Source organism: Sitophilus oryzae, unplaced genomic scaffold (assembly GCF_002938485.1).
Source record: "Sitophilus oryzae breed Bouriz unplaced genomic scaffold, Soryzae_2.0 scaffold_1396_pilon_pilon, whole genome shotgun sequence".
Lineage (NCBI taxonomy): Eukaryota > Metazoa > Arthropoda > Insecta > Coleoptera > Curculionidae > Sitophilus > Sitophilus oryzae.
Window position 1 is genome coordinate 10,470,595 of NW_022146055.1, and position 26,892 is coordinate 10,497,486.

Genomic DNA, 26,892 nt, shown 5'->3' on the forward strand with positions numbered 1-26,892 from the left:
ATAAAATTTGGCGCATTGTGTATCTTTCTCAAGGATAGACAGAGAGACATTCTACTATGCGTAGCAACAACAAAGAAACACGGTAAAAGTATGTCGTTGATATGATTGTTGAAAATAGCTTTATGTTTGGCAGAGGCAAATACCGTATGGGATTAATACCAATATTTCTTTATTCAACGTAAAAATGGTAATAAAACAAAGATTTTCTTCAAAATTAATGTTTTATTTGATCTTTATTTTAATTTAACTAGCATTGAAGATTGAAGTTACTCTTTTTTACACGCCCATCCCTGTCTTAAACTACACAAAAAAATAGACCATACCATAACTACTAAAACTACTTTCCTTCTCACCACAGATACTCTGTGACTGTTTGCCCATAGAACAAAAAAAGTAAAATAATCTTTCCGTGTTTGGTGACGTTGACGGTTGACGTTACTGACATATTCAGAATTCTTCCTTCTTTGAAAAGGTTATTTTTGTGAGTGGACGCGTTTCGTGTCTTTGGACTTAATAAAAGTAAGAATTAATTTATATTATTAAAAAATATTATGATATGTTTTTCCAAACTTAATAAAACTAATTAGATAAAAAATAAATACCCAAATTTCTCTTGTGATTCTGCAAATATAAGTGGATTTCTTTAAGGCTATAGGTTATAAATTTTAGTTATATGTTATTTTGATTTTTTCTTTTTTGTTTTAGATGCGTTACGTTGCTGCTTACTTGTTGGCCGTTTTGGGTGGAAAAGCTTCCCCCGGTTCTGGCGACATTGAAAAAATTCTTGGCTCGGTAGGAATTGAAGCTGATGGAGAAAAACTGAAAAGGGTTATTTCAGAACTAAATGGAAAATCTATTGACGAATTAATTGCACAAGGTGAATACGAACATTTTTTTATAATTCTATATAAGTTTGAATTTTTGTCTTAACTAGTAAATCTTATTATCGATGTTTGTTACATAAATTTACATGATGTAGTATAAATATTTAAATAAAGTATCAACTATATTTCTGTTCATTATATGAGAGATATATAATGCTTATTCACAAGTTTTTTAACTTCAGATACCAAGTACATGATGAATAATTTAATAACACCATCTTTCGACTGAGCGTGTTTGATGATATTTTTTTTCCTGAATATGTCTAAAGCTAGTTTACATAATTCAAGAAAAGAATAATATCTAATTAATATTTAAAAAACAATGTTTATTTATAGGTCGGGAGAAACTGAGCTCAATTCCAGCTGGTGGTGGTGGAGCTGCTCCAGCTGCAGCTGCAGGAGGTGCTGCACCAGCTGCTGAAGAAAAGAAAGGTCAGTATAAAGTAACATTTTATTAATATTTGAATTTTCACATTTCTAACATAAATTGTCTGTTTTTTATAAATTTGATATATCTTTTATTTTGCGAATTATATATCGTGATCAAGGAATTTTTTTCTTTTCCTAGAAATTAGAATTTGTGTCCCTTGTTTTAATTTCATATTTATTATCCTTACTGTTTTTTTTTTAAATATTACTTTATCATAATTAAAGCCCACAGCCCCCCTCTTCATAACTAAAATAAGTTATTTCATTATTATAGATATTAACAGGTCAATGTGGAAATATTCCTATTGCTAAAATATTGTTCTTATTTCAATATTTATTTTTAAAACTTTATTTGATATAATTTATGATGATTACCAATTATCACCATCTTTCGACTGATTTGTTTGATGAAAATATTTTTTCTGATCTTTAAAAATTATTGTAATTGCTAGTTTTTGATGTCTAAAAAATCTATTAATTTTGATTTTTTTTGAATTTTAGATGCCAAGAAAGAGGAAGCCAAAGAAGAATCAGAGTCAGATGAAGACATGGGCTTTACTCTTTTCGACTAGGTTTTATAATTTAATTGTTTTTTAATAAAAAAAAATAATTAAAATTTTACCGTTTTCCTTTTTTGCAAACTTTTCTTAAACAACGATTAGCTTTCCAACACTTTTCCATCGGAGCCCCTAGATTAAGCAAGCTTCGACGTTGCCATTTAGGGAAACACGAGAAAAAACGAATAAAGCGGTTGAAACCAAAGCAACCAGTTTTGATTGCATTGGTTTAAACCTTTGAAGTTTGTTTTCTTTCGTGTTTCTCTGTTAAGTTTCAGTGGATGTACGTGAAAATAGGACTATACAGGGTGTCCCACAATTAGTGCGACAAACTGAAAGGGGTTGTAGAGGGCATCAAAACAAGTCATTTGAGTATAGGAACCCATGTCCGGAAATGTGCCGTTTTGGCAGGAGGTGGAGTGAAACGTAAATTTCAAGTTGCATTATTTATTGAAAACATTTACAAAAACTGCTCAAAGTGCCGTCCATTTTGTTGAAGACACAAATGCACACGCCTGGACGGCACTTTGAGCAGTTTTTGTAAATGTTTTCAATAAATAATGCAACTTGACATTTACGTTTCACTCCACCTCCTGCCAAAACGGCACATTTCCGGACATGGGTTCCTATACTCAAATAACTTGTTTTGATACCCTCTACAACCCCTTTCAGTTTGTCGCACTAATTGTGGGACACCCTGTATAAACAAGGGTTATATTTAATTAGTAACGTATATTGGTATATAGCCTATATAGTTAATAAGATAAATTAATTAAATGTTTTATCGTGTATTTTGAATAGAAGACCCACGAAGTCTGAACAATACTTATGGTTAGGCATACTCCTGTACAGGGTGGCGCCTCTCATACACCGCGGAGGCTCCAAGGAGAACGACAGTTTGTATTGAAATGAAATTTTGTGAGCATATGTAGTTTAATTCAGAGCACTTTAAAAATATAGAGAGTTCTACAGGGTGTCCCCAAAAAAAGTTACATATCAAAGTTGTGTTTTTTGTAATGGAACACCCTATATATTAATTGATTTTCGGATTCTGTGAGAAAAATAAAGGTAAGTTTTTATAAGAAAGGTATATGACTAAAATGTAAGGTTTTTGACATATTTAACATTTTCTAGAAATAAAGAACAATTTTTAAATTACAATAAAAGCTACCTAAATTGAAATTTACCCAGTATAATTTAATATGTAGTTAGATTAACTATTGTACTTTAAATCATATTAAAACTTGATCCAAAAAGTTATACAGGGTGAGACAAAATTAATATTGAACATTGGTCACTTTTAAAAGCATGTTACTCTTTTATTTTAAATGGAACACCCAGTATATTATTCCGATATTCAATGGAGAATTCATGTCTCTTCAAAATACTATCAAGGTTGCCTATCCCTTTTTTATAAAAGATTTTCCTAGATATTTTAATTTACATTATTTGAACGGAGTAGGTCTTTATTATTTTATAAAATCTAGGTGGCTGGGATATGCCGCGACGTACTTCAACATAGTTGTCTAATTAGTCCAACTTTAACAACTAGTTTATCATTTTGTGTTAGTTAAAACAAAAAAATTTCTCAGAAATTTGCCGAAAATGCAAACTTATCCTACATCAGAGAGAATTGATATGATTCTATTAGTTGGTGAATGCAGTGTGCATTCACAAATTAATAGAATACTTAAATGCTCGTGATTTTATCCAGTCTCGTTTTTTTATGGGGATATATGAAAGACAGTATACAAAACTAGACCAACTATTGTCGACAACATGAGAGAAATTATTGTAGCTGCTTTTCGAGATAGAACTCCACATATGCCTTTTAAAATGAAAAGATCCTTTTGAAAAGACAATTATTTTATGCAGTTAACAGGAAAGGAAGCATTTTGGGCATTTGATTTCATCTAGCTAATTTTTGTCACATAATTATAGTTTTAATTCTGTACTAATTAAAATATGTTTTAAACGTGTATCTTTTTATTACCTTTGAGTATTTTATGTTACAATTTTTAATGTTTGTTAAATTAACAAAAGATATATTACACAGCCACCTAGATTTTTTCAAATAATAAAGATCTACTGACGCAAAATCATAAAAATTAAAATATATAGGAAAATCTTTGTCTGAGGGGTAGGCAACCTTAATATAATTTTGAAGATATATAAATTCCCCATTTAACACCGGAAAAATATACTGGGTGTTCTATTTAAAATAAAGGAGTAACTTGGTTTTTAAAGGTTCCATATTAATTTTGTCTCACCCGGTATAACTTTTCGGGTCAAATTTCAATTTGGTTTAACATACAATGGTTACTGTAATTAAATATCAGGCTATACGAGGTCAACTAAAATTTAGGTAGCTGTTGTCGAAATTTAAAATTTACTCTTCATTTTCACATAATGTGAAATATGTCAAAATCTTTAGATTTTAGGTATATGCTTCTTTAATAAAACTCATCTATTTTTTTCCTAGAATCCAAAAATCAATTAATATATAGGGTGTTCCATTAGAAAAAACACATCTTTGAGGTGTAACTTTTTTGGGGACACCCTGTATAACTCTATATATTTTTATAAAATGCTTTCAGTTGACCTACATATGCTGCCAAAATTTCATTTCGATATAAACTACCGTTCTCTTTGGATCTTCCGCGGCGTATGAGAGGCGCCACCCTGTATGGTTAGGCAATTCTGTATCCAAGTTTCTTAATGTAAATTTGATAATTAAAAGACCAATTCAATAAATCATTTTTATTTAGCTCATTAAATACAGAGAAAAAATAATTGCAATAACTACGTTTATATATGAAATTAGATTTTGCACAATATCCGATTTTTTAAATCAAAAGCTATAAAACTTATTCCAAACGTGCAAAATAGATATAACTATAGCTATCAAAAATAAAGAACATATACACGTATAATTAAATATAATAAAAAAGGAATGATAATATAAAACAAGTTACTACAAATTAATTTGTTGTAAGCAAAACAAAGGGTTATATACATTTTCAAAACAGAAATTTTCTTCAACCTACAAAATAAATGGACTTTGGAAGAAAATTCCTTAATATGAGTTAATACCTAATCCCTTTTTAGCGCATAAATATATACAACTTTTTTATAAAGCAAGTTATATTCTGACTCTATTTACACATATAATTTTTTTCAGGTAAAATCTTAGATAACAAAAAAATACGAAAATTTAAGTGTAATTCAGTTGGCCTATAAGTGCAATTTAATTTCCATAGGGTGATATCCTAAAATATATATTCTATGGTAATCTATATTAACTAATAGTACGTAATTTCAACAAAAATAATAAAATCTGTGCAAGAATACAATAATAGTTATAAATTATAGGATTGAAAACAGACAGAGGTGAAATAACATTAACATTTTTTATACATTAGGTAAATCTCGATTAGTTAAAACATACTTTTAAATGTTATAGTCTATTATTTAAAGAAAAATAAATTACCTATAAATTTATGAAATCATCCATTCTAATATTTTAAAAATGTAGCTTAACTTTTCTCTATCCTATAAATAAAAAATATAAAAGCTTATAAATATCTATTTTTTTATCCTAATCAAGCATTTAAGTTTTAACACACTTGAACTTCACTAATCGACATCTACCTCTGCCATAACAAAACTAATTTGCATCAGATGTAGCCCTATGTCTCTCCTTTAGGCTAGAAAAATTTACTATAATGCTGTGAAACCCCATAAGCGGGGGCATTTCCCTACATAGCCCCAGGATAGCCACCTTGGTATTGCATCTGAGGAGCGTACGGCGCTTGCTGATAGGCTTGCGGTGGGGCATATGCCTGTGGCGGAATACCTAAAAATGCAATATTATTATGTAAAATGTACGGGATATTAGTATAGTTCAGTCAAAAGAGCTATATCGTAATTTTTGAATCAACAAGAAACATGAGAGCTGACAAATTTTATATTACATAGTTCTATATTTTGAAACAGAATACCCTGCCATCTGATTCTTCAGTGCGAATAGATATTTCATTCTGATTTCAAAAATATAAGGTTTGTTGGTAAATTCTATAGTTGTTTAAAGCCGTATCTACATATAACGTTTTGTCAGCCTACTTGTTCAGTCAAAACGTATCAAGTAAAACATGGCGTATAGACGAAAAAACGGACTCTTTTACTTGAACCAAATCATTTAGTTTTAAAACAAACGGTCGTTTTACCTAGTGATGGGATCACTCGAGTGAAAAATATTCGGTCACCCGAGTATTCATATCCTCGGTATGTCTAGAGTATTCTTGTCGATCCTCGAGGATTACTCGGCACGCAACTAACATCGGGTGTGGCGTACCATCCTCGATGCTTGCGAGGATACAGGCGATTTACGATTTATGCTGAAACCGTTTATATAGAGGATAACCGTTTAATCACTTGCTCGCATATCGCTCGCAATAATAATCGGTTTTCAGAGTAGTAACCTGCATTTTTGAACAGAAATACATTACTTGTTTTGGTTTTGTTTAGATATTTAGATGGGATATATTAATTATAATATTTCTTTAAATTATAAAGATTTTAAATTATAAAGAAATTTAGTGTGATGAAACGTAGATATAAAGTGAATGATTTGCAAAATTTGCCAACATGAATGATAAGTTTGATAACAATATTGCTGTATATTTTACTGGCTATCGGAGGAAAAATTCTAGCAAAAATTATGTCAAACCGCCGGCACCCACATATAGAAAAAATCCTCCCAGGATCGCAAACGGGTTTTCGCACCAACCGCGGTACCGTCGATTCCATATTCTCCATCCGGCAACTACAGGAAAAAGTAAAAGAGCAGCAGTCTAAACTTTACGTTGCATTCATCGATCTAACAAAAGCCTTCGACTCTGTGAACAGAGATGCACTTTGGGTAATTATAAAAAAGTTCGGAGTACCCATCAAATTTCTTACAGTATGTAAAAGCCTCCATAACAACAACAAATCAAGAGTGTCATATCATGGATCACTGAACGATCCCTTCCTAACAAACACAGGCGTTAGGCAGGGATGTGTCTTAGCGCCTCTCCTATTCAATACATTCATGGCAGCGCTCTCCATTATAGTGGACAGCAAACTGCAGGAGAGAGGTTTGGGCATTAGATACAAATACGACGGCGGTCTGTTCAACATAAAAAGACTCGGGGCAAAAACACGTACAAAATTCTTCACAGAACTTCAATACGCTGACGACTGTGCTCTAGTTGCAAATACGTTACAGCAATTGCAAGAAATGTTGAACACATATACATGGGCATACGAGGCCTTGGGACTTAAGCTGAACATAGATAAAACTAAAATCATGTGCACTCCCCCGGAAGATCACAATGCTACAAAAATCGGAGATGAACTGTTGGAATATGTAGCGGAATTTAATTGATTTCGGAAAAGGCCAATATCGACTCTGAAATTCAGCACAGGATTAGCAGCGCCTCAAGAGCATTCTGACAATTAAAAGACAGGGTTTTCTACAATCATGACTTCAGCACAAACACGAAACTTGCGGTGTACCGAGCGATAATAATTCCCACCATGTTATATGGAAGCGAAACCTGGGTGCCGTATGCTGACACATGAACGCATTAAACAAGTTGCAGCAGAGACATCTTAGATAACTCTTAAGAATAAAATGGTTCCATCACGTCTCAAACATATCGGTCCTTGAAAAAGCTAACTGCGAGAGTATCGAAGTCATGAAAACAAAGTCCCGCTTAAGATGGGCTGGTCACGTATGCAAAATGCAAGAAAACCGCATACCAAAATCTCTGCTTTACGGTGAGCTTGTAGACGGTAAGAGGAGGCCGGGTGGACAACTCAAAAGGTTCAAGGATATTTTCCACGAAAACTTAAAGGGAATTAACAAGCAGAATGAGTGGGAAGAGGCAGCTCACAATAGAACGGAATGGAGAAGAATTGTAAAGTCAGTTAAGAGCGACAACCAAAAAGTAAAGAGGCAACAAAGCAATGAGATTTTTGAATGTCTGGAGTGCGGTAGACAGATAACATCACGTATCGGGCTTTTCAGTCACAGAAAAGCTCATGAAAGAAAACGCCTTGCGTGACCATCTTCTGATGCGTGTCAACTACTCGTCAGCGAGTAATGGCGGTATGTATGTATGTATATTTTATTTCAGTTTTTTTTTTCAAACAGTTTTTAAAGCGACAGCTGACTCGTTGTAAGCCTTAAGTAAAAAATTTTACTTCCCACATGAAATTAGACACGAAAATACTACGAGATTAAAATTTTTTAAAAGTGTTTAAAATAATATTTATTTTTATTACTATATTATTCAAGTCATTCAAGTACAACAGTGTGTTAAAAACAGCAAGCAAAATCACTCACACCCAGCGGCGAGTATTATTCAGGTTTCGATCGAGATATTATACAGAGAAAATTTTGTGACCGAGACCGAGGATTCCTCGGATGATCATCCGATTATTGGAATCCTCGAGGATCAATACTCGAGGATTGAAATCATCCGATTTTTCCCAATACTAGTTTTACCTTCACTGAAAAAATATCTGCAGATTTAGAAAAAATAATATGAGTTAATAAGCGATTTTTAAAAAACCAATATTTAAGTTTCCCAAAATAATGCAGTTTTTTACAAAATCTCTAATTTAATAATTATAGGCCAATCAATATTACTTTCAGAATTAAGTTTTCGTGTTTATAAATGAAATTTAATAAATACACTTTTGTAGTAAAAGTTGTGTTTTTCTTCAAATTTACTAACCCATTCCTGGTCCAGCTGTAAGCATTAGTTGGGGCTCTGGAATCATCATGGGTTGCTTGGCATCTTGTTCCGCTGCCTCAGTCTGCCGCTGGGCATCAGATTGTTCCAGCTTTTCGACTTTAGTACTTAATTCTCTAGTGACTTGAATAAAATAGGGCATCGCAAAGTCCATTATCTGATGACGCCAAGATAACTCCATAACAACGTCTGGATGAAGAAGATCATAACACTAAAATAAAAATAATATATGAATTTATAAGAACTATTCTAAAATTATTGTTTGTATTTTTACTTGATATAAGCAGGCGGCAAAACAATCGTAGGCTTTCCTTTCCAAAAACCAACCCAGTAACTCCTCAGCTAACTCTTGGTTTCTACTTTCAGCTGTATATTCCATTGCATCTCTGAATAATCGATCTTTCTTACATAATTCAACACTTTGTTTCCATCTAAAAAAGTGTTTAGTTTTATGACATTTTATTGTCAGAAAATCGAGAACAAATACTTTTTCATGCTGGATAATTTGATAAAAACAACGAGATATTTTTCATAAAATTTGTTCAATAATAATACAAATTTCAAGTAGATAACTCATAAAAATGAAACAGAAAACCATAACCAAAGTAAGGCACTTAAATTGAGTCCACGTAAATCATTGACTAAAGAGCTTAATACTATTTTATATTCATACATTAGACACGGAAGCGACGTCATTTTTGGCACTCTATAGTTGTGAATTTTTACGTGAAAGTGGATAACCCACTGCAAATTTGTATTCTTGATTCTATTAAAACATTAAAATTTATATTTTTGTCACTTTACTTATCATTTTTGAAATATTGTTATTAATTTATAATATTTTATAATTAACATTAACATATCGATACACAATAACGTTATTAACATAAAAAATTAGAACTTCGACGACAAAATGTATACAAAAATATTTTTACCTATTATTTCCTTTATATAAATAAGCTGCAATTCGTCGAAATTCTGTCAGTTCATGTTTTTCCAGTCTCTGTGCTAATCCAATATTATCAAAGTTATCAAAGGCATCTATTGATGTTCTCAGACCCTGTAAATGCACAAATTGTTTAAAAAATATTCAATAATAAATAAAAAACATAATAATCATGTTTTTAGTGACAGTTTAAACAATAATAAAAGAAAAATTGTAGCAAGTAGTATTGCAGATAACTGATATTAATGTAAGTTTTGTTAACCATACCTGGAAATCTTCTTCATCAATTAACAGTGAATTGAGTGCCTCATTTATAGCTTTATTATTAAGATTTTGGACAGATCGTAAATATGATTTCACAAGTTGTAAATGATTAGTTTTAGTGAAGAAAGAAACAGCTCTGTAAAGGAATTATTTTGAAACAAATGGTTTTTAAAAATGTTGGTATAATACCTGGTATGATCCATTCTAGGCGCCAACACTAACAACAAATCGTTTAACAGTAAAGGTTTGTAATCTAAATAAAACTGAATAGCTCTATAATATAATTCGATGTTTGCAACTTTAGTAATTATATCTTTAAAATGACCTTCTCGCCATGCTTCTGTAGGATGAGCCATCATAGCCAATACAGCATTATCGTATTCTTCATATTTGTCATACAAGAAGACCAGTTCGGCCCAAAGATGAGCTTGCTCAGCTGCACGCAATACCTAAAATATTTTACGATATTTGTACTGTATAGATCTTTATAACATTTTATATATTGGTTGAGCTATTGAAAATTTGAAATAAATTAAGCAGAAAAAAATATCTTACTTTAGGAATATTAACTCTCGACCAGAAAAGTTCCAGATGTTCACGCATTTTTGCAGGTTTATATTTGGAATATAAAATAGCTAGTTCGCTAAACATACCCATATGGGCCCTTTCCAGACCCAAAGCAGCTTCCAACAGACCTAAAAACAAATCACATATTAAAATAAGTTTTACAAAAAAAAAGTTAGCGTAACAATACCTATCAATTCTTCAAAATGTCCTCTATCTTGATAATAATCAATCAAGTCTTGCAATTCATCAGCATGTACGACTATGTGCATACCACACATCTGAGCTAAACGGAACTCTTGTGCATCCACACAAGCAAAGCAAACTTCTTTCCATGTTCTAGTGCTATTAGCTTTACGAGCACTATCTACAGCACCCTAAATAATGCATTATTAACACCAAATCTTTGAAACTAAACGCTGAAAATGTATATATAAGCGATACCAATTAAACTTTTAGTTACGTAATCGAGGGCGCGATTTTTAAATTCATTGTTGCCAACCAAGGATATATTCGGCGCGGGGCTGAATAACGGGAATTTAAATTTCCCCCTGGGGACTCAGGCGGTAGCTCTGCTGTAAAACATGTCAAGTTGCCACATTTATTTATTTATTTGACATTGTCATTCGTTTTGACACTTTAGTTTTGTATTACAAATTTTTGATTTAAATGAACTGTATTGTGATATTTTAAGTTTGAAAATGTTTACTATCAGACCTTGCAGTCAAACATTGTTCTTTTTAAAACCTCTTTTAGTGCGAAGTGTACAAAAGAGTTTAACAGCTGCTGCAAAAAACTCATCGCGACTTTATTAGAATATTTTGAACGGAAAAGCGGTAGTAATGGCCCTTTCTGTCCCTTAAGTGCTGTTAAAGAGTTGTTGATGTAAAGAATAACTGTTTATATATTTATAATTAATATATTTTTGTTTCCAAAATTGTTTTGATTAAAAGAAAATATGTAAAAGTGTCAATCTTAATCACGGGACTAAAAGTTTGTTTGATATGATCTATATTGCATCTTACCTGAAACTCTTTCAAGTGTACTAAAGTGATAGCTAATTTAGCAAAGTTAGAAACGTTATTGTAAAGTAATTTTGCGGCATCGTACATTCCATCATCAAAGCACCTATCGCCAATTTTTTGAATATCAGCATGATTTGGACCAGAAATAAATTCTTCTAAATCGGCCAGCCTTCCGGTTTTAGCATAAGAATAGATCAGTTCCGATTCGATATAACTAAAATATAAAATAGAATGGGTTATGTTAATATTAATGAATAATCTGATATGTTATAACCTTTCTCTTGCCTTCTTACGCGCCATTTGCAAATATCTCACCAAATCTTCCCAACTATTATTTTTTGAAGCTGTTTCCACAACAGACATGTAGGCAGATGGATCGTCTGCTTTAATATAAGAATCAATAGCTTCCTTGACAAGTCCTTGATTTAATTGAGCTTTAGCTAACTGACTCCATACCGCTGGCTCGTTACAACGTTCTATAAATTATAACAAATAAATAATTGCCCAATACAGCTTTGTATAAAATCATTATACAATTGATTACCTGCAAATTCAAAGGCTCGATCTAAATCATTGACCTGTTCAATAAGAACTTGGATAGCAGAGGTGTTAACATCAAACTTCTTAAAAATTGCAAAAGCTTCTTCGTAAAGATGATTATTAATGGCAATGTTAGCAATATCGGGGGCATCGTAATTATCCAATCGGTTGATGTAGTCCATCACTCTCGTAGCGTCAGCCTTGATAGCTATAAATAAAACAATTTAACAAAATATAAACAACGCAGGAAATACTTACCAGTAAGAATAAGTAAGTTCTGCAAATTTCTGTGGTCGGAGAAAACTGAACTATCCAACACAATCTTTTCTAAAAGTTCAATTAGCTCGTTCGGCAAATCAGCTGTCATGAAAGCTTTAACGGTAACTGAAATATCTTCAGGATCCTAAAACACATTATTTAAGCAATTATTGAAGCAGATTGGAAGGAAGATAAAATTAACTATACAAACCTGTGTTTCGCTGAGAGCCGTCTGAACTACTTGATCAATTAACTGCCGTCTGTAGGGGTTACTCTCTTGTAGTACCTCTGCCCACAACTCCGGATCTCGTCTGTGGACTAAGTATCTGGCTTCCGACTTAAACAAGGAGTTCTCGTTGCAAACGGCGATAAGCTCCCTGTCGCATTGACCTCTTTCATATGCAACGCAAGCTAAATGAGGATCGCGCTTTTCACAGTAACGACCAACCACACGAGAATCATACCTAAATAATAAGGAATACTATTATAATCTGTACAATAGAATAATAACAGTCACAAATGAAATCTGTCATTTTAATTCAATTCTAGATTGTATTTTCTGTAATTTTTAGAATGTCGTTTGTCGAAATCGCCTTTTCCTTCGTTGGATACACTGTATTTAGGTATAGGCTTGGTGCATTTCAGTTAATTTCAACAAATTCCGACCGCAGCGCTTCAACGGCAAAAATCAGAAATTATCAGTACCTATTTCACGCCGCCGTCATGTTATTCGCATTAAAATAATATTGAAATTGCAGTTTTGTCATAATATTTAAGTATTTTAGTTTTTTGCTAGTGCACTTATTGAGATTATAAAACACTCATGTACGAGGTTTGTGTGATGTAACGCTGTTTCAGGTAGTAAAAAATACGTGAAAAAGGATTTGAACTAGGCATCGTGTTGTGTTTTGACAATTTCATATGTTAATAAAATTGCCAAAAAAATGTTAACGCGTAAAGGAGAGCGTAAATTAGGGGTGCAATAACATTCAATAACTCAACTTTCCCGGATATTCAACTCTCCCGAAATAACATTTTATAGCTTCATAGTTTCTAACACCGATTTGATCAAAAGCAAAAATGGATTCAAGCAGTTCAACGAAACAAGTGAGTAAACAAATACGCACATATATACACATACTATGAGAGAATAAAATATTGTTTGAAATATTACTGGTATATTTTTTTTAATTAACTAGTGATTAAATGTTTTACGAACATCTTCTAAAATGATATTTATGTACCATTAAAAAATTTCGTTATAGCCGAAAAGACCCGATTATGCCCCACTAGCAAAACCGGTGCGTATAACTATGCTCCCTAATCTAAAAATTTTTATTAACTTCAATAATAAATTATAATACAAGTTAGACCTTCTGAAGATATCAAAATATTTATTTTTATTTTTAGAATTTTCAAAAATTATACTTCTTAACACTTTTAGAATAATTATATAAACTTTTTTTTCATATACTCGCTATTTAAACCCTTGTATTTGTATTTACCGATTGTTTACGATATTCTCCGATGGTGGCAGCACCGGCGGAGAATGCACCAAGCCTATAAAAATACAGAAAACATATAATATAAACAGGAAATTTATGTACCCACTTATTATAATCCGTAAGTGTGTTAAAACTAAATAAACATTATTCATAGGAAATCATTTTTTAGTTGAGATTTTTACAAGTGTATGTAACTTACCATTGATTTTCTTTCAAGAACCTTTCTGCGTTATTATTTGAATCAATGTAAATCTTAGCCAATGCATTATGAGTAGCTGGTTCAACAGACTGTTCATGCACTCGGCTCTCAAGCCATGGTAATAAAAGTTTTAATCTGGAAATATTGAAAATATGCAAAAAAATAAAACTAAATATCATAGTTATGTTAAATTACCTATTTCTCTTTTCAACTTCCTCTACTAACTCATCTGTCGAAAACTGACCTCTAACTACCAGAATCAGATTTTTTATAATGTCTTCAGAACAATCGACATCAAGTAATCCACCAACTACAACCGGCAAACGGCTGGGGTTCACTTTTTGAACGTAGATTTCAATATACCTATAAATTAATAGGTTACTATAACAACAAGGGCGGTATTTATCAGTTCCGTTACTTACTTTTGAAGCGAATTTCTATATAAATATAGAACTAAATCGTGAACGAAATCAAAACGATCGCAAACAATAATTAAAGGAAGCTGATCAGTAAGTTTTGCTTCTTTTAAGAAGTTTTTGACTCTCTCGGGGTTGTAACAATTTGATTCTCGGCATATTCTCTCAACCTCCTTAATTTGTCCTTAAAAATAAATTTTGCATTAAGTAATATTTAATAAAAAATGTATAAATATAAAAATACCTGTTTTACATGCCGCTTGTATATATTTGAAATGAACTTCCTGATCTTGAGAGAAGTTGACAATTGATCCCAAAAAGTAGAAGAGACCCTCATAGCTCTTAAAGTTCTCAAAAAGATCAATTAGAGCTTTAGTTGTCAATTGTTCATGATATTTTGTTGCAATCTGAACACAAATTTGCAAATTTTGTCTGATGTTTGCTGTTAACATGGCCTAAAATTATTCATTATTAATTATTAATGCATAATATATTAACTTGGAAAAATCATTAACACTTCAAGAAAAAGTAGTTATAATAGTTAAAAAAATCGCCAAAAAGCATATTATAACTCACCTTTAAACATTCAAGACTGTCTTCCACACTAAGTGTGCCGAAAAAGCTGACCAACCACTCAGCAGGTAAAAGATGCGTATGAACTACTGCTCTCTTAATGTCATACAAATCAGTGTAATGCTCCAAAGCTCTTTGTAATAGACCTGCTTTCTCACACAATTGAGCGATATGGGCCCTGTCGTAATGTGTGAACATATTGTTGCCTAAAATGGTATTATTTATGAATACCGAGAGCAAAACGCTTTATGATATAGTGGGCTTTAATTTTGATAGTTAAAACAATTCTGAATTTCTCACAACAAAATTTACCACCCTGTATCTCAGAAATTAAGATGTTTAGGACATTCATTCATATGAAGTTTTTCTCTTAGAATAGGTCCAAGAATCACACCCTTAAATATTAGCATATCATTAAGAAACATCCTGTATATTGAACCATATATTATGAATAGTCCAACTCACGAAAGAAGACGATTATGTCATAAGTGCTGAAGAGTTGCAAGACAATAAGTTAAAAATTGATTTTTTATATATTTGTGAAATTTTTTAAACCAAAAAACCAGTGTGCAAAAAAATCAGCATTTTAAAAAGTGAGATACTAAATTGCATAAAAAATATTGTAGAGTGAAAATCTCAGAAGAGAATAAACCTGTCTGAAATTATAAGTATAAGAAAGAAAATTACTTAGTATGGCATCAGCAACTTGAGGAGCAGACATCAAATTCATTTCTAGAAGACGAGTTTGTAGGTGGCCCTCAGTAGGTCTGTTATTCTTTAACGCATCCAAAAGGAAAGCAGTACACTGTTGCACCATATTCTGCTCCATGAAAATGTCTACTATTTGATTAATATCTGCCAACGGCTCTTCATCTGCAACTAACATACTGGCAAATGCGGCACCCTAAAAGTTTAAATTATGTTACAAATTTGCTAAATCCATTATGGGTTAATTTTACTTGTTCTGGATTGGTCCTCATTACTTGACGTAACAGAAATATGTAATCGGGCGTGTAAGAAACTTTTTTTGCATAAAGCACAATTTTTTGGAACTGTCCTGTTTCCGCAAAGCTCTGAATTACTTTTGCAGGAACATTGGCTCTTAGATAGACAGAAAGAGCCAATGTGGGATCAACTTGCTTTACCAAATCTCCTAATTCTTCTGAACATTCCAATTTATCTTCTTTCAGCCATTTTTCCAGTAGCTGTTTACGACCTTGTAATAACACGGGTTTGCAGAGCTCTAATGATTCATATCTATAAACAAAAAATTATTTTATTTTATAAATATATTTTTTACAATTTTAATAACTAATAACAAATCAATATACATAAATCGATATTATACTTTAAATTAAGTGTACTCTACTATACCGGGTACGTAGTGATAAATAATGATGACGTAAGGTTGGACGATGGCTGAACAGACTATATTTATGCTTTAAATCAACCCGTAAAAAAATTCCAAGAAATAAACTATTAATTAATACACACCTATTTAACTGTCCTTGATCTAATAGAATTCCAAAATACTGTAGAAGAGGGCTATTCTGTCCAGCTTGTGTTGGAACTTGTTGGAACATTTGAATGGTTGCGGGAGTTCGTAAAATTCCTTTAGGTGCATTTGCAGCCACCTTAAAAAGATAAACTTTAACAAAAGTTGTAACTAATTAGTAAAGAAATATATACTTTAGCCGCTTCAGTATATTGTCCATTTTGAAAGAGCAACTGGAATTTATTAACGAAAAGCTCTTCGGCGCCCGAAAGATTATTACGAGTGGCCAGTCTTAAGGCCAAATCAGGATTGTGTAATATTTGATTTACATATCGAATTATATTCTCTTCGTCTACAGACACAGACAGCACCTGACCTCTTCTGTTGACGCCTAAAATTAAAATTATTAAATTACACGGTTATTAAAATCACTTATTAATATTTACCGATAATTCCGCCAGTGGTTTCATAAGGAGCAGTAACAAAGATAGTTTCGCTTGAAATTCTGTTCATGTAAATGCAAACTGCGCTCTCAATATCATACATATGGATGTAACCGTATTTAGTAATCAAATAGATTACGTCGTATTTAGTCGAGACTTGCATGGCTACTGGAAAATCATTTTGGGCTTCAGGCGGAAAGAAAACATCAACAGTTTTCTTTGGAAAAGGTTGATTGCCGGGTGGACTCTGACCAACCTAAGAATAAAAACCTATTAAATTTGTTTAAGTAAAATGCATAAGAACATACTTCAATAATGTGTAATTTTCCTCCTTGAGCTGCTCTTACAGCAAAACAAAACAGTGTTGAAGGCTCTGGATTTCCATCGATTTTGAAGGTTGCAAAAGATGCTGCATGGCCTTCAATAGGCTGGGAACACTAGAAATTGACATTAAAATAAATTATGTAAATAAATTATAACCCCAAACTAACTTTTCTTTCTACTGAGTATAGCTGCATAGCTCCAACAACGCGAGATTGCTGAGCACTAATTCCAACTAAAAGCAACCAGTTTTGTTTTGGATCTGTTCTATAGTTTATAATTTGACAGCCATTAAGTGATGAATGTCTAAAAAACAAAAAAGTGATACATTTCTGGTGTAAAAGTCTGATAAAATATAACATATATTAAAACATGTTTGAAACAATTATAATTATATAGAAAAATATTATATACAACAATATAAGGCAAATTAATGCAACCTTCACTTCAGAACAGCTTGTCTCCATTAAGATTTTTTGTATGAGCCATAACATCATTGTACACGATGTCAAAAGTCAAAAAGACGTAAAATTATGCGAGAAGAACTACACCCAGATGCAAATAAAACGCAACTGAAAAAATTTTGGTCTGGTTGTGTGTTTAAAATGTTATATATATATTTTTTTTATTTTTAGCTCTATTTCCTTGATTTTTTTTAGCAAAGTGTATATGTCGTAGTTACATAGTGTATGCCGTCTTTTCGTGAAGATCCTAGTCACCTCATGAAGCGTCGGTTAGGTTAGCAGGCTAGTTATGTTATTAGGTTAGTTTTTTTCATTAAGTGACTAAGCTCTTCGTGAAAAGACGGAATATACTATGAAACTACGACATATATAAATATATCAACTTTAATTCACACTCAGTTTATTATAAACTTTAGTATTTGACACTATACAGGGTTAATCGAAGAGTTGTTTTTTACCCTATCTTTAAAACATCCTATGCAATAATTTCGTGTGCAAATTTTCCTAAACATTCATTTTCGGTCAGAACCATGTCTCCTGAATATTTTTGCCTCATGTCAACACATGCCTTTGTTAATTTTTTAGAGTAAAATTAACTTGCCACACACATTTTGCAATTTTTTCAATTATCAAGACTTTTTGATGTTATTCTTCATTTTAACGAGGTGGCTTTGATGATTACTGTTGTGTATGATTGAATATTAGTGTCGAAGACTGTGCTAAAGTCACTGACTTTGTTGAAGATGGCCGAAATTATGAATATTCGTTTGGTCTTTGAAGAAGGATGAAAATAAACAAAATATATTTGCAGCATCATTAACAGTATGAACCGACGTCTGCAGACAGTTATAGCAGCCGTGGGAGGCAATGCAAAGTATTAGAGTATTTTTACAAACTTTTTGTTTGTTTGTATAGTTAGTTAAACAGTTATTTTTTTAATAGCCTCAGTTCTGCTAGTGTTACTAATATTTAATAAAACCAAGCATGTATCGTTACATTTTAACGTTTTTTAAATTTTAATATAGAGTTTTAATCAGTGTCGAGATGACATTACGACAATAGTCACTAAAGTCATCTCGTGATATTAAAAAATAACATTACAAACTAATGATTGTTGAAAAAATTGCAAATACTTGTTGGCAAGTTCATTTCGGTCTTAAAAATATAAAACCAAGACATGTCTTGACATGAGTCAAAAAAGTAAATGCTTAGGAGACATGGTTCTGATCGAAAAATAATGTTTTAGGACAAGTTATTCACGAAATTATTGCACAGGGTGTTTTAAAGTTAAGGTAAAAATTAACCCTACAATTAACCCTCTATAATAAGCCGAATACCAAAGTTTATGAAAAAAACTGAGTTTATGTATTAAAGTTGATAGATTTATACAGATTGAACCAAACCGTATTCCGGAAACTTCGGCAGCAAATTCTGCAGATAAAAATAAGTAAAAAAGTTCGTATAAATGTATGCCCTAAAATGCTTAGTTTCGAAGTTACAGGGTGTAGAAGTTGCATCTTTATTTCGATTTTTTTCAAATAATTTATGAAGTAACGTCAATATTTGGACGAAAATTGGTGTCTGGTAGTTTTTTAATATGAGAAATTTGATTTTGATGTCAATATAACTCCTACTTGTAAAGGGCGCCACCTATATATTTTTTAACTCGTTTGAAGAGTAATAAATTTCCGTCTGTGCCTGTATAAAACTAATGAGTAAAAAAGTATATATATTTACGACAGTTTTTACGTAAAAAAGGTTTCTTGGTAAAAATCACTACGAGTAAAGGTTCTCGAGATATTTAGAATCAAAATTATCAATACTTGCCATCATTGACATGCATTAAACATGTTAACTAAATAGTTATTAGACTGAAATCATAAATTTGAAATGTTTTTGTGCCAACAATTCTTTCTCATCATTTTTTCGCAAAACAATTATGATTAATTTAAAAAAAAAATAAAAATTTCACAAATTTATTATTTCAGTCAAATAACTATCTACTCAAAGTGTTTATTTTTTATCAATAGTGACATGTATTGACCATTTCCGTTCTAAATTTCTTGAGAACAGTTGCTCGTAGCATTTTTTTACGTAAAAGAGATATTTTTTACGTAAAAAATCACGGAAATTTATATTTTTTCACTCAGTAGTTTTATACAGGTACGGACGAAAAGGTATTACTCTTCAAAACAGTTAAAACACATGTAGGTGGCGCCCCCTACAAATAAGAGTCATATTGACATCAAAATCAAATTTCTCACGTAAAAAAACTCCCAGACACCAAGTTTCATCCAAATATTGACATTACTTCAGAAACTATTTTAAAAAAATCGAAATAAAAATTAAACTTCTCCACCCGGTATCTCCAAAACTAAGAATTTTAGGACATACATTTATAAGAACATTTTTACTTATTTTTGTCTGCAGAATATGCTGCCGAAGTTTCCGGAATACAATTCGGACCACCCTGTATATATACAGTTTGCTAAAAAAATCATGAAAATAGAGCTAAAAACACTTTAAACTTGACTAAAAAATTCTCCGTTGCGTTTTTTTCTTCTGGGTGTAGGTATATAAGTAAAATGTAAACAAAGGATTAAATTATTTAACGCAGATTAACACTTACCTATCAAACATTTTAACAGGTGTGGAATCACCCTCCATGGACCAGTGAAAAACGCATGTCTCTGTAACCAAGGCCAAAGTATTTGGGCTAATCCATTTCCAAAATATGACATCTTCGTTCATTGTATGAGCTTTCATTTTTGACTTCATTTCGATATTAAATATCTGCAACGTTTTCTGAGCTTCTACTCCCGCTTTACCTAGCAATTAATTTTTAAAATTTAATTAAACTTAAGTCATTTATATTTTACCTTTTAAAGCGATAACTTTTGACGCTGGATTCATAATGGCACTCTCAGCTGTGATAGGCCTACGTATTGGACTAGCCGTGTCTGCCATATCAACAATAACGACTTGTGATGTCTCTCCAACTTTTTCCCGCACACAAATAAATTTGTCACTCTCCATGGTGAGAGTTGCAAACGAAATATTGGCGACATTTATACCAATATTGGTAAGCTGTAAAATAAATTCGATTATTTAATATAACTTGTTAATTTCTATCATTAAAATTTAAAAATATTTCGTTTCTGGCCAATCGGCCCCCCTTTTTGTACGCACCAACGTACTGAAGGTTTTTCAAAGCATCATTTGTCTATATTTTAAAAATCTATACAGGGTGTCCCAGGCTGAGCGTGCATTAAAAATTTCTAGAGAGCCACATTATCTAGATCAGAGATTTTTTGCACATCATTGTTTTACAACGAGATCTATCGATTAAAAATATTTTCAATATGGCGGCACTTCAGGAAATACCGGAAGTTGACAGCAACTTTCTTATTTTAAATGGGTGCCCCCATTTTTTATTACATACTTAAATTCTCTGTAAAATTTTATGACTTTTGATGTTAAACACTCTATACCTAAGATTAACGGTTTTGGAGAAAAAAAAATATTTAAAATTTTTGGACCAAAAAACCACCTGCCAAAAAAAAATGTATAGCCTATAGTAAGTCAAATTTAGTCATTAGCACAGCCACTGTGACATAAAGAGAAGACATGTGGCTAGCTATTTCAAAAATTAAATTGTTCAAATGTCATATAATAATGGCGGCAGCTGTCATGGATTGGTTTGGCGATTAAAAAATTATCAGAAATCATTTTTTTTTCAAATGGAAATCCACTTTTTTTATTTCATTACTGAAAAGGTCTTCAAATTCGTTACTTTTTGAGTATACATGTTCCTATACCTAAAATAAATCGTTTTTAAGTTATTTAAGATTTGGTATGAAAAAGTATATTTTTCTTGATTTTATCTAGCTTCCTTTGACATTAAGTGTCCAATAGACAATTTATTTCCATTTGCCACAAAACGAATTATTTGATTTTTCACTAGTAATACCGTGGTAATACCACTAGAGGTCAAATTATTTCAATTTTTTTAATGAATATTTTTCATGAAATTTTCATTTTTCATTACGCTCATGAATATTTTTAGAAAATTATCCCTCGTCTTCGACTCGGGATAATTTGCAAAATATTCATGAGCTCGAAAAAATTTCCGGATTTACTTTGACCTCGTGTGGTATTCGGTAAGAAAATTCCACACCAAATTGTGTTTGAAAATTAAATAATTAAAATAAAGATTAAAATGTATTTTTCGATTTTTGGTCGAATTGATTATTTAGTTACTATGACAACTAAGTGACACCCAAACCTAAAAACATCCTACTAAAAACTATTTCAGTTTTGAAGCTGTCAACATAGATAAATGCAACAAGTTTAGATTGGAAAGCCCGTAAAAATTTTAGGTCGCGAAATTATTTTGGGTCGCGACCGTTATACGCGATCTGGCGCTGCTATAGCGGTCGCTAAGAACAACGGCAAACAAAAACAGAAATAATTTTCTCTTGTCAAAGTCAGAATCTTCAAAAATCATAATAATCTAATAAAACCAGACTCTCAAAAAGATATTCTGTCATTATAAACGTCAAAAAATTTCCAGTCTAATTCGCTGTTGGGTACCCACAAGGAAAAAATTTTCACTAAAATTTATCGGTTGCCATGGTGATTTGCCAAAAAAACACCTTTTGATTGGTTAAACATTACAAGTGTGGAATTTTCTGTATTATAAATATTGCCTCCTTAAGAGATATTTAAAAAAAATAATTTTAACTTAAAAAGTGTATATCTCTTATTTTCGCTGTTTAGTGATATCTAATAGTTGATATTATTAATAATATTCCGTATGATCGAAAAAAAAAACCGTTGCGAAGTTGGCTCGAAAATGATGCTGTTTTTTGAACAAAGTCTCACAATATGACATGGCCAGATCATTTGTTTTACATCACTTAACGTTTAAAGTCATAAACTACTCGTTAAAATCGAGAAAAATATTCGCTTTAAAACTAAAAAACGATTTATTTTAAGAATAGGAACATGTATAGTCAAAAAGTAACGAATTTCAAAGCATTGGCTACTGGTTAAATCAAGGCTACTGGTTAAAATCAAGAAAAATATACGCTTTAATTCCAAATATACGATTCCATTCGAAAAAAATGATTTCTGATAATTTTTTAATCGCTCAATTCCATGACAGCTACTGTCATTATTATATGACATTGGAACAAATACGTTTAAAAATAACGTATTTGCATTCGAAGAATTTAATTTTTGAAATAGATAGCCACATGCCTTCTCTTCATGGAACAGTGGCTGTGGTAATCACTACATTTGACGTTTAGGCTATACACATATTTTTGACAGGCGGTTTTTTTTCCTCCAAAAAATTTTAAATATTTTTTTCTCAAAATCTATTAATGCTAGGTATAGAGTATTTAATATCAAAATTCATAAAATTTTACAGAGAATTTAAGTATGTAATAAAAAATGGGGGCACCCATTTAAAATAAGAAAGTTGCTGTCAACTTCCGGTATTTCCGGAAGTGCCGCCATATTAAAAATATTTTTAATCGATAGATCTATACTCTGTTTTTTTTCTCAGGTAAGATTTCGACAGACGATGACAGAAGAAAAGCAGATGACGTCCCATACCAATCTATTTATTTTACTAAAAAAAGTTTCTAATAATTTTTAAGTTATCTATGGATGGGTTTAAATATAAATCCGTCATACGTCGTGTCTTGTTGTTTTTAACCAGTTTTATTGGTTTATTTAAAAATGACAGATCGTATTTCAATTTTATTGGTTTGACGGAACGATGAACGATAAACGGACGCCGATGCGTATGAACTCGCCTTTAGATTTTTGTCATTTTTGACGCTTGTCAAAGTCTTGCCAAATTATAGGTTATAATTTTGTGTCAAGTTTTGTTAAATACCCTGCGTTTTGGAAGATGATGCATTTTGATACGTATTATTACGTGTGTTTTGTGTCTTTTGAAGTCAAGTGGAGGAAAAATCGAGTGAAAATTAACTGTAGACCCAGAGCACAGTTTATGGTTAATACTCGTTGCCCAGGCAGAAAGTGTTATACGCCAATAAAGTTACCATCATTAAAGTTCGTATACCATCTCGTCGTAGATAAGTGCATCTCGTATATGGTAGAAGGATCGAACCAGAGAATAGGTACATTAAAGAAATGCTAACTTCATGTTAAAAAATGGAAACAGACGCCACCTGGTGTCGCCTGGCAGTACTAGCTAAATTGAGGGGAATTGGAGGGTCGGGGCTTAAAAGAGGGGAAATTTAAAAAAAAATATTTTTATAAGTATCACTGACTTACTGTTTAAAAAGTTAATAAACATATTTTTATTACTTTAATATAATTTAATGTATTAAAAATATGTCTATTAACTTTACACAGCAAATCAATGATATTATTAAAGACTTATTATTTTCAGAGAAAATTCATAGTAAATAAATTACACATTAGTAAACAATATCATTTATTTTTAGAGCTGCGATTTATATTACAATAATATTGAAATATATATATTTTTTTAACAATGAAAAGAATATCCCGGAACCTGAAAAAGAAAGATGATCAATTAATGACTTAAATTAGTTCAAAATACATTTTGCAAATAACTAGTGAATTGGAAAGATAAACATACTATTAAAAAGACATTTTAGTAGTATGTTATCATCTATTTACTGATAATACATTACATAAGTATATAATAGGTAAATAACATGCATAAGGCACTATAATACAACTACCTGTATCATGATAACACACTAATATGACAAAAAATATATGCTAATTTAAATTCCTTTAATGATCTAATGAAACACTATCTAGCCTCAATGCATGCCATTCCAAAGGCAAAAAACTGTTATACAAATAAATATAAGCTGAATAAAACATAAACCAAGCCAACGTGCATAAAAAACCAAAAAATGCATCAAAAAATACTTTTATCAGATCATACCCTTGGATATATTATGTATTTTATATATCGCACATCCCGTTCAAAAGTTTACTAACTCAAAATAGAGAATATAGAGAACATTGTCAAGAGAAGTAAAAGAAAATTTAAGTTAAGGCAATATGCTCCTTTTTGGATATTAATGGCCAAATAATATAATGTTGATTTAATAAAATTTTACTGGCATCCTTCTGAGGTATAAATCAGATTAAAAGGACATTGTTTTTGTAATAATTGTTTGTTTTGTAAACATTTTTTGAAGACAATACAGTTTTGAACGGGCTGTGCGATATAAACAAGGATCTTACTATTATTTGAGGTTAGAAAGTATTTAAATAACATAAAACATAATCAAAATCATTTGTCATCATAAATTATAGAGGTACTTACGTGTTTTGATATTATTATCAGGAAATAATACGTCTAGTTAAACAGGTACGCTGCCAGGCAAGTTCTATCGGCGGGTCTTTGCAAAAGTTGAAATCTAAAAATACAAAACTACGTTTACATCTTAGTTGTATTTACGAATAAAGTATTTGTGTGTAATTTCTGACTTACCAGTTAATTGAATAATCGCATTAAATACATCCAAATGGTAATTTAATATTGTAAAAAGCAAAATTGTTTTAAATCACTTGCCAGGACAGCCCGGCCAGCTTCTTTGTTGACAAAATGGCCGCGGTATCATGATTTAAGCAATGTGAGTGACAAAGAAAGCCAATGCCTGGCAGATGTTGCTTTCTTTGTCGTTGGTCCTGGCACGTTTAAATTTGACTGTTGCCTGTTTTCCCATACAAGTGACACCCCCGTGGATCGAACTAAACACATACTAAAAACTGGAGTAGCTGTAAAATATCGACATCACACGATAGGTAAATAATGGATTTTAGTACTGCAGAAAAATAATGTCAAAAGGTACTGGTTTAAAAAAATTAAGATTAAAGTTAATTAATCAATCTTTAAGGTATAAAATTTGGTAGGTGTTATTATTAATAAAATAGTTTGTTTTATTTACCTATGTTGTTTTATTTATTCCTGTGGAATATTACAAATTTGTATTTGTACATAAGTTATATTGATAAGTATAATCATAAATGCGGGTAGTTTCATAAAGCTTGAAAGTAAAAAATAGTTCTTTTTCATATTTTTTTGGTATGTAGTGTCTTGTTCTTGTTTGTTTTGTATTAACACATACCGTTTTTATTAAATAAAATAACTCGATTACATTTTTTCAGTTTTATACAGTTTTTTTCACAATATTTTGAAGTAATCACTTGTCATCTTGTCAATCAAATTTTAAATATTTCCTGCTATGCGTTCCAGTTGTACCAACTTATTTCTTTGTAAAATAAAATAAACTACTTTGAAATTAAAATGACAGACACATCTATCACTGTCAAGGATCTTCTCGTTGGACAGACTATAGTTGTGAAACAATGATGTGCAAAAAATCTCCGATCTAGATATTGTAGTTCTCTAGAAACTTCTAATGCACGCTCAGCCTGGGACACCCTGTATATCACTAGCTGATCCGGCAAACGTTGTTTTGCCATATAAATTATTGCTATGATTACGCCTGGGGGGGATAACTAATCAAGTGATAATTGACCGGGGCGTTATCGACCGGGGTTAAAAATTATTGAATTACCAATATCGCTATTAAAAAATAGGGGTTGATGGTAGAAGGGTGGAAATTTAGGGTACGTATTTTTAATGCTACATTAAAAAAATATCCAAAAAATAAAAATTTGGATTTAGGGGTATAAAAAATAGATAACTACCTATTCTCAGACCTATTGAATATACATATAAAATTTCATCAAAATCGGTTAACCCGTCTCGGAGGAGTATGGTAACAAAAACTATGACACGAGCTGAGACATATATAATAATAATAGCTCCCGTATATAGAGTTTAACGCCTTGGGAGTAGCAAGGTACAGCTTGCCATGCTAGAGCCGTTCGGTATACAAGGAAGGTAATGTAGCTAGCACTACGCTTCAACCGCCTATTATTACCTCAGGATTGTGAATCCCAAGTACTCATTTTAAGGCTGAGTCGACCTAGGTACCCAAGAATTAACATATTAAAATAAAAATTGTCGGCTGATGAAATGCCGGGTGTGGGATTCGAACCCATAACCTTGAGATTGGTAGACGAGAGCCTGTACCTCTACGCCACCGGGCACCATATACTTAATAATGTCTTTAAATTAAGTTATATTTCTTTTCAAGCTTAATGTGGAAAGT

General features: G+C 31.6%; 2 protein-coding genes across 2 annotated transcripts in view; one reads left to right on the forward strand and one right to left on the reverse strand.

Moving 5' to 3' along the window:
* The first annotated feature begins 397 nt into the window (after nucleotides 1-397).
* Nucleotides 398-1,946, forward strand: LOC115876026 (60S acidic ribosomal protein P2). The gene is made up of 4 exons (XM_030891696.1): nucleotides 398-519; nucleotides 706-877; nucleotides 1,221-1,316; nucleotides 1,815-1,946. The coding sequence occupies exons 2-4, from the start codon at nucleotides 706-708 to the stop codon at nucleotides 1,883-1,885; spliced, it is 339 nt and encodes a 112-aa protein (XP_030747556.1). The 5' UTR covers nucleotides 398-519; the 3' UTR covers nucleotides 1,886-1,946.
* Nucleotides 1,947-4,615: 2,669 nt separating this feature from the next.
* LOC115876027 (clathrin heavy chain) overlaps nucleotides 4,616-26,892 on the reverse strand; it is a 29,875-nt gene continuing 7,598 nt past the window's right edge. Inside the window, exons 2-28 of the mRNA XM_030891697.1 lie at nucleotides 20,566-20,773; nucleotides 20,316-20,514; nucleotides 17,393-17,528; nucleotides 17,210-17,338; nucleotides 16,905-17,157; nucleotides 16,653-16,849; nucleotides 16,458-16,597; nucleotides 15,923-16,220; nucleotides 15,651-15,867; nucleotides 14,967-15,169; nucleotides 14,635-14,845; nucleotides 14,397-14,574; nucleotides 14,170-14,337; nucleotides 13,975-14,109; nucleotides 12,482-12,734; nucleotides 12,271-12,415; nucleotides 12,017-12,220; nucleotides 11,747-11,948; nucleotides 11,473-11,686; nucleotides 10,638-10,824; nucleotides 10,439-10,578; nucleotides 10,073-10,332; nucleotides 9,887-10,019; nucleotides 9,609-9,733; nucleotides 8,948-9,104; nucleotides 8,656-8,884; nucleotides 4,616-5,726 (exon numbers count right to left, since the gene is read on the reverse strand). Coding sequence (XP_030747557.1) covers nucleotides 5,629-5,726; nucleotides 8,656-8,884; nucleotides 8,948-9,104; nucleotides 9,609-9,733; nucleotides 9,887-10,019; nucleotides 10,073-10,332; nucleotides 10,439-10,578; nucleotides 10,638-10,824; nucleotides 11,473-11,686; nucleotides 11,747-11,948; nucleotides 12,017-12,220; nucleotides 12,271-12,415; nucleotides 12,482-12,734; nucleotides 13,975-14,109; nucleotides 14,170-14,337; nucleotides 14,397-14,574; nucleotides 14,635-14,845; nucleotides 14,967-15,169; nucleotides 15,651-15,867; nucleotides 15,923-16,220; nucleotides 16,458-16,597; nucleotides 16,653-16,849; nucleotides 16,905-17,157; nucleotides 17,210-17,338; nucleotides 17,393-17,528; nucleotides 20,316-20,514; nucleotides 20,566-20,773 — 5,019 coding nt within the window. The 3' untranslated portion in view covers nucleotides 4,616-5,628. The remainder of the gene's footprint in view (nucleotides 5,727-8,655; nucleotides 8,885-8,947; nucleotides 9,105-9,608; nucleotides 9,734-9,886; nucleotides 10,020-10,072; nucleotides 10,333-10,438; nucleotides 10,579-10,637; nucleotides 10,825-11,472; nucleotides 11,687-11,746; nucleotides 11,949-12,016; nucleotides 12,221-12,270; nucleotides 12,416-12,481; nucleotides 12,735-13,974; nucleotides 14,110-14,169; nucleotides 14,338-14,396; nucleotides 14,575-14,634; nucleotides 14,846-14,966; nucleotides 15,170-15,650; nucleotides 15,868-15,922; nucleotides 16,221-16,457; nucleotides 16,598-16,652; nucleotides 16,850-16,904; nucleotides 17,158-17,209; nucleotides 17,339-17,392; nucleotides 17,529-20,315; nucleotides 20,515-20,565; nucleotides 20,774-26,892) is intronic.

Excerpts from the sequence above, each read along its gene's own strand:
- LOC115876026 (XM_030891696.1), top strand. The coding sequence starts at position 706 with ATGCGTTACGTTGCTGCTTACTTGTTGGCCGTTTTGGGTGGAAAAGCT. Across the intron at positions 878-1,220 it reads TGACGAATTAATTGCACAAG|GTCGGGAGAAACTGAGCTCA; the intron begins GTGAATACGAAC and ends GTTTATTTATAG. Across the intron at positions 1,317-1,814 it reads AGCTGCTGAAGAAAAGAAAG|ATGCCAAGAAAGAGGAAGCC; the intron begins GTCAGTATAAAG and ends TTTGAATTTTAG.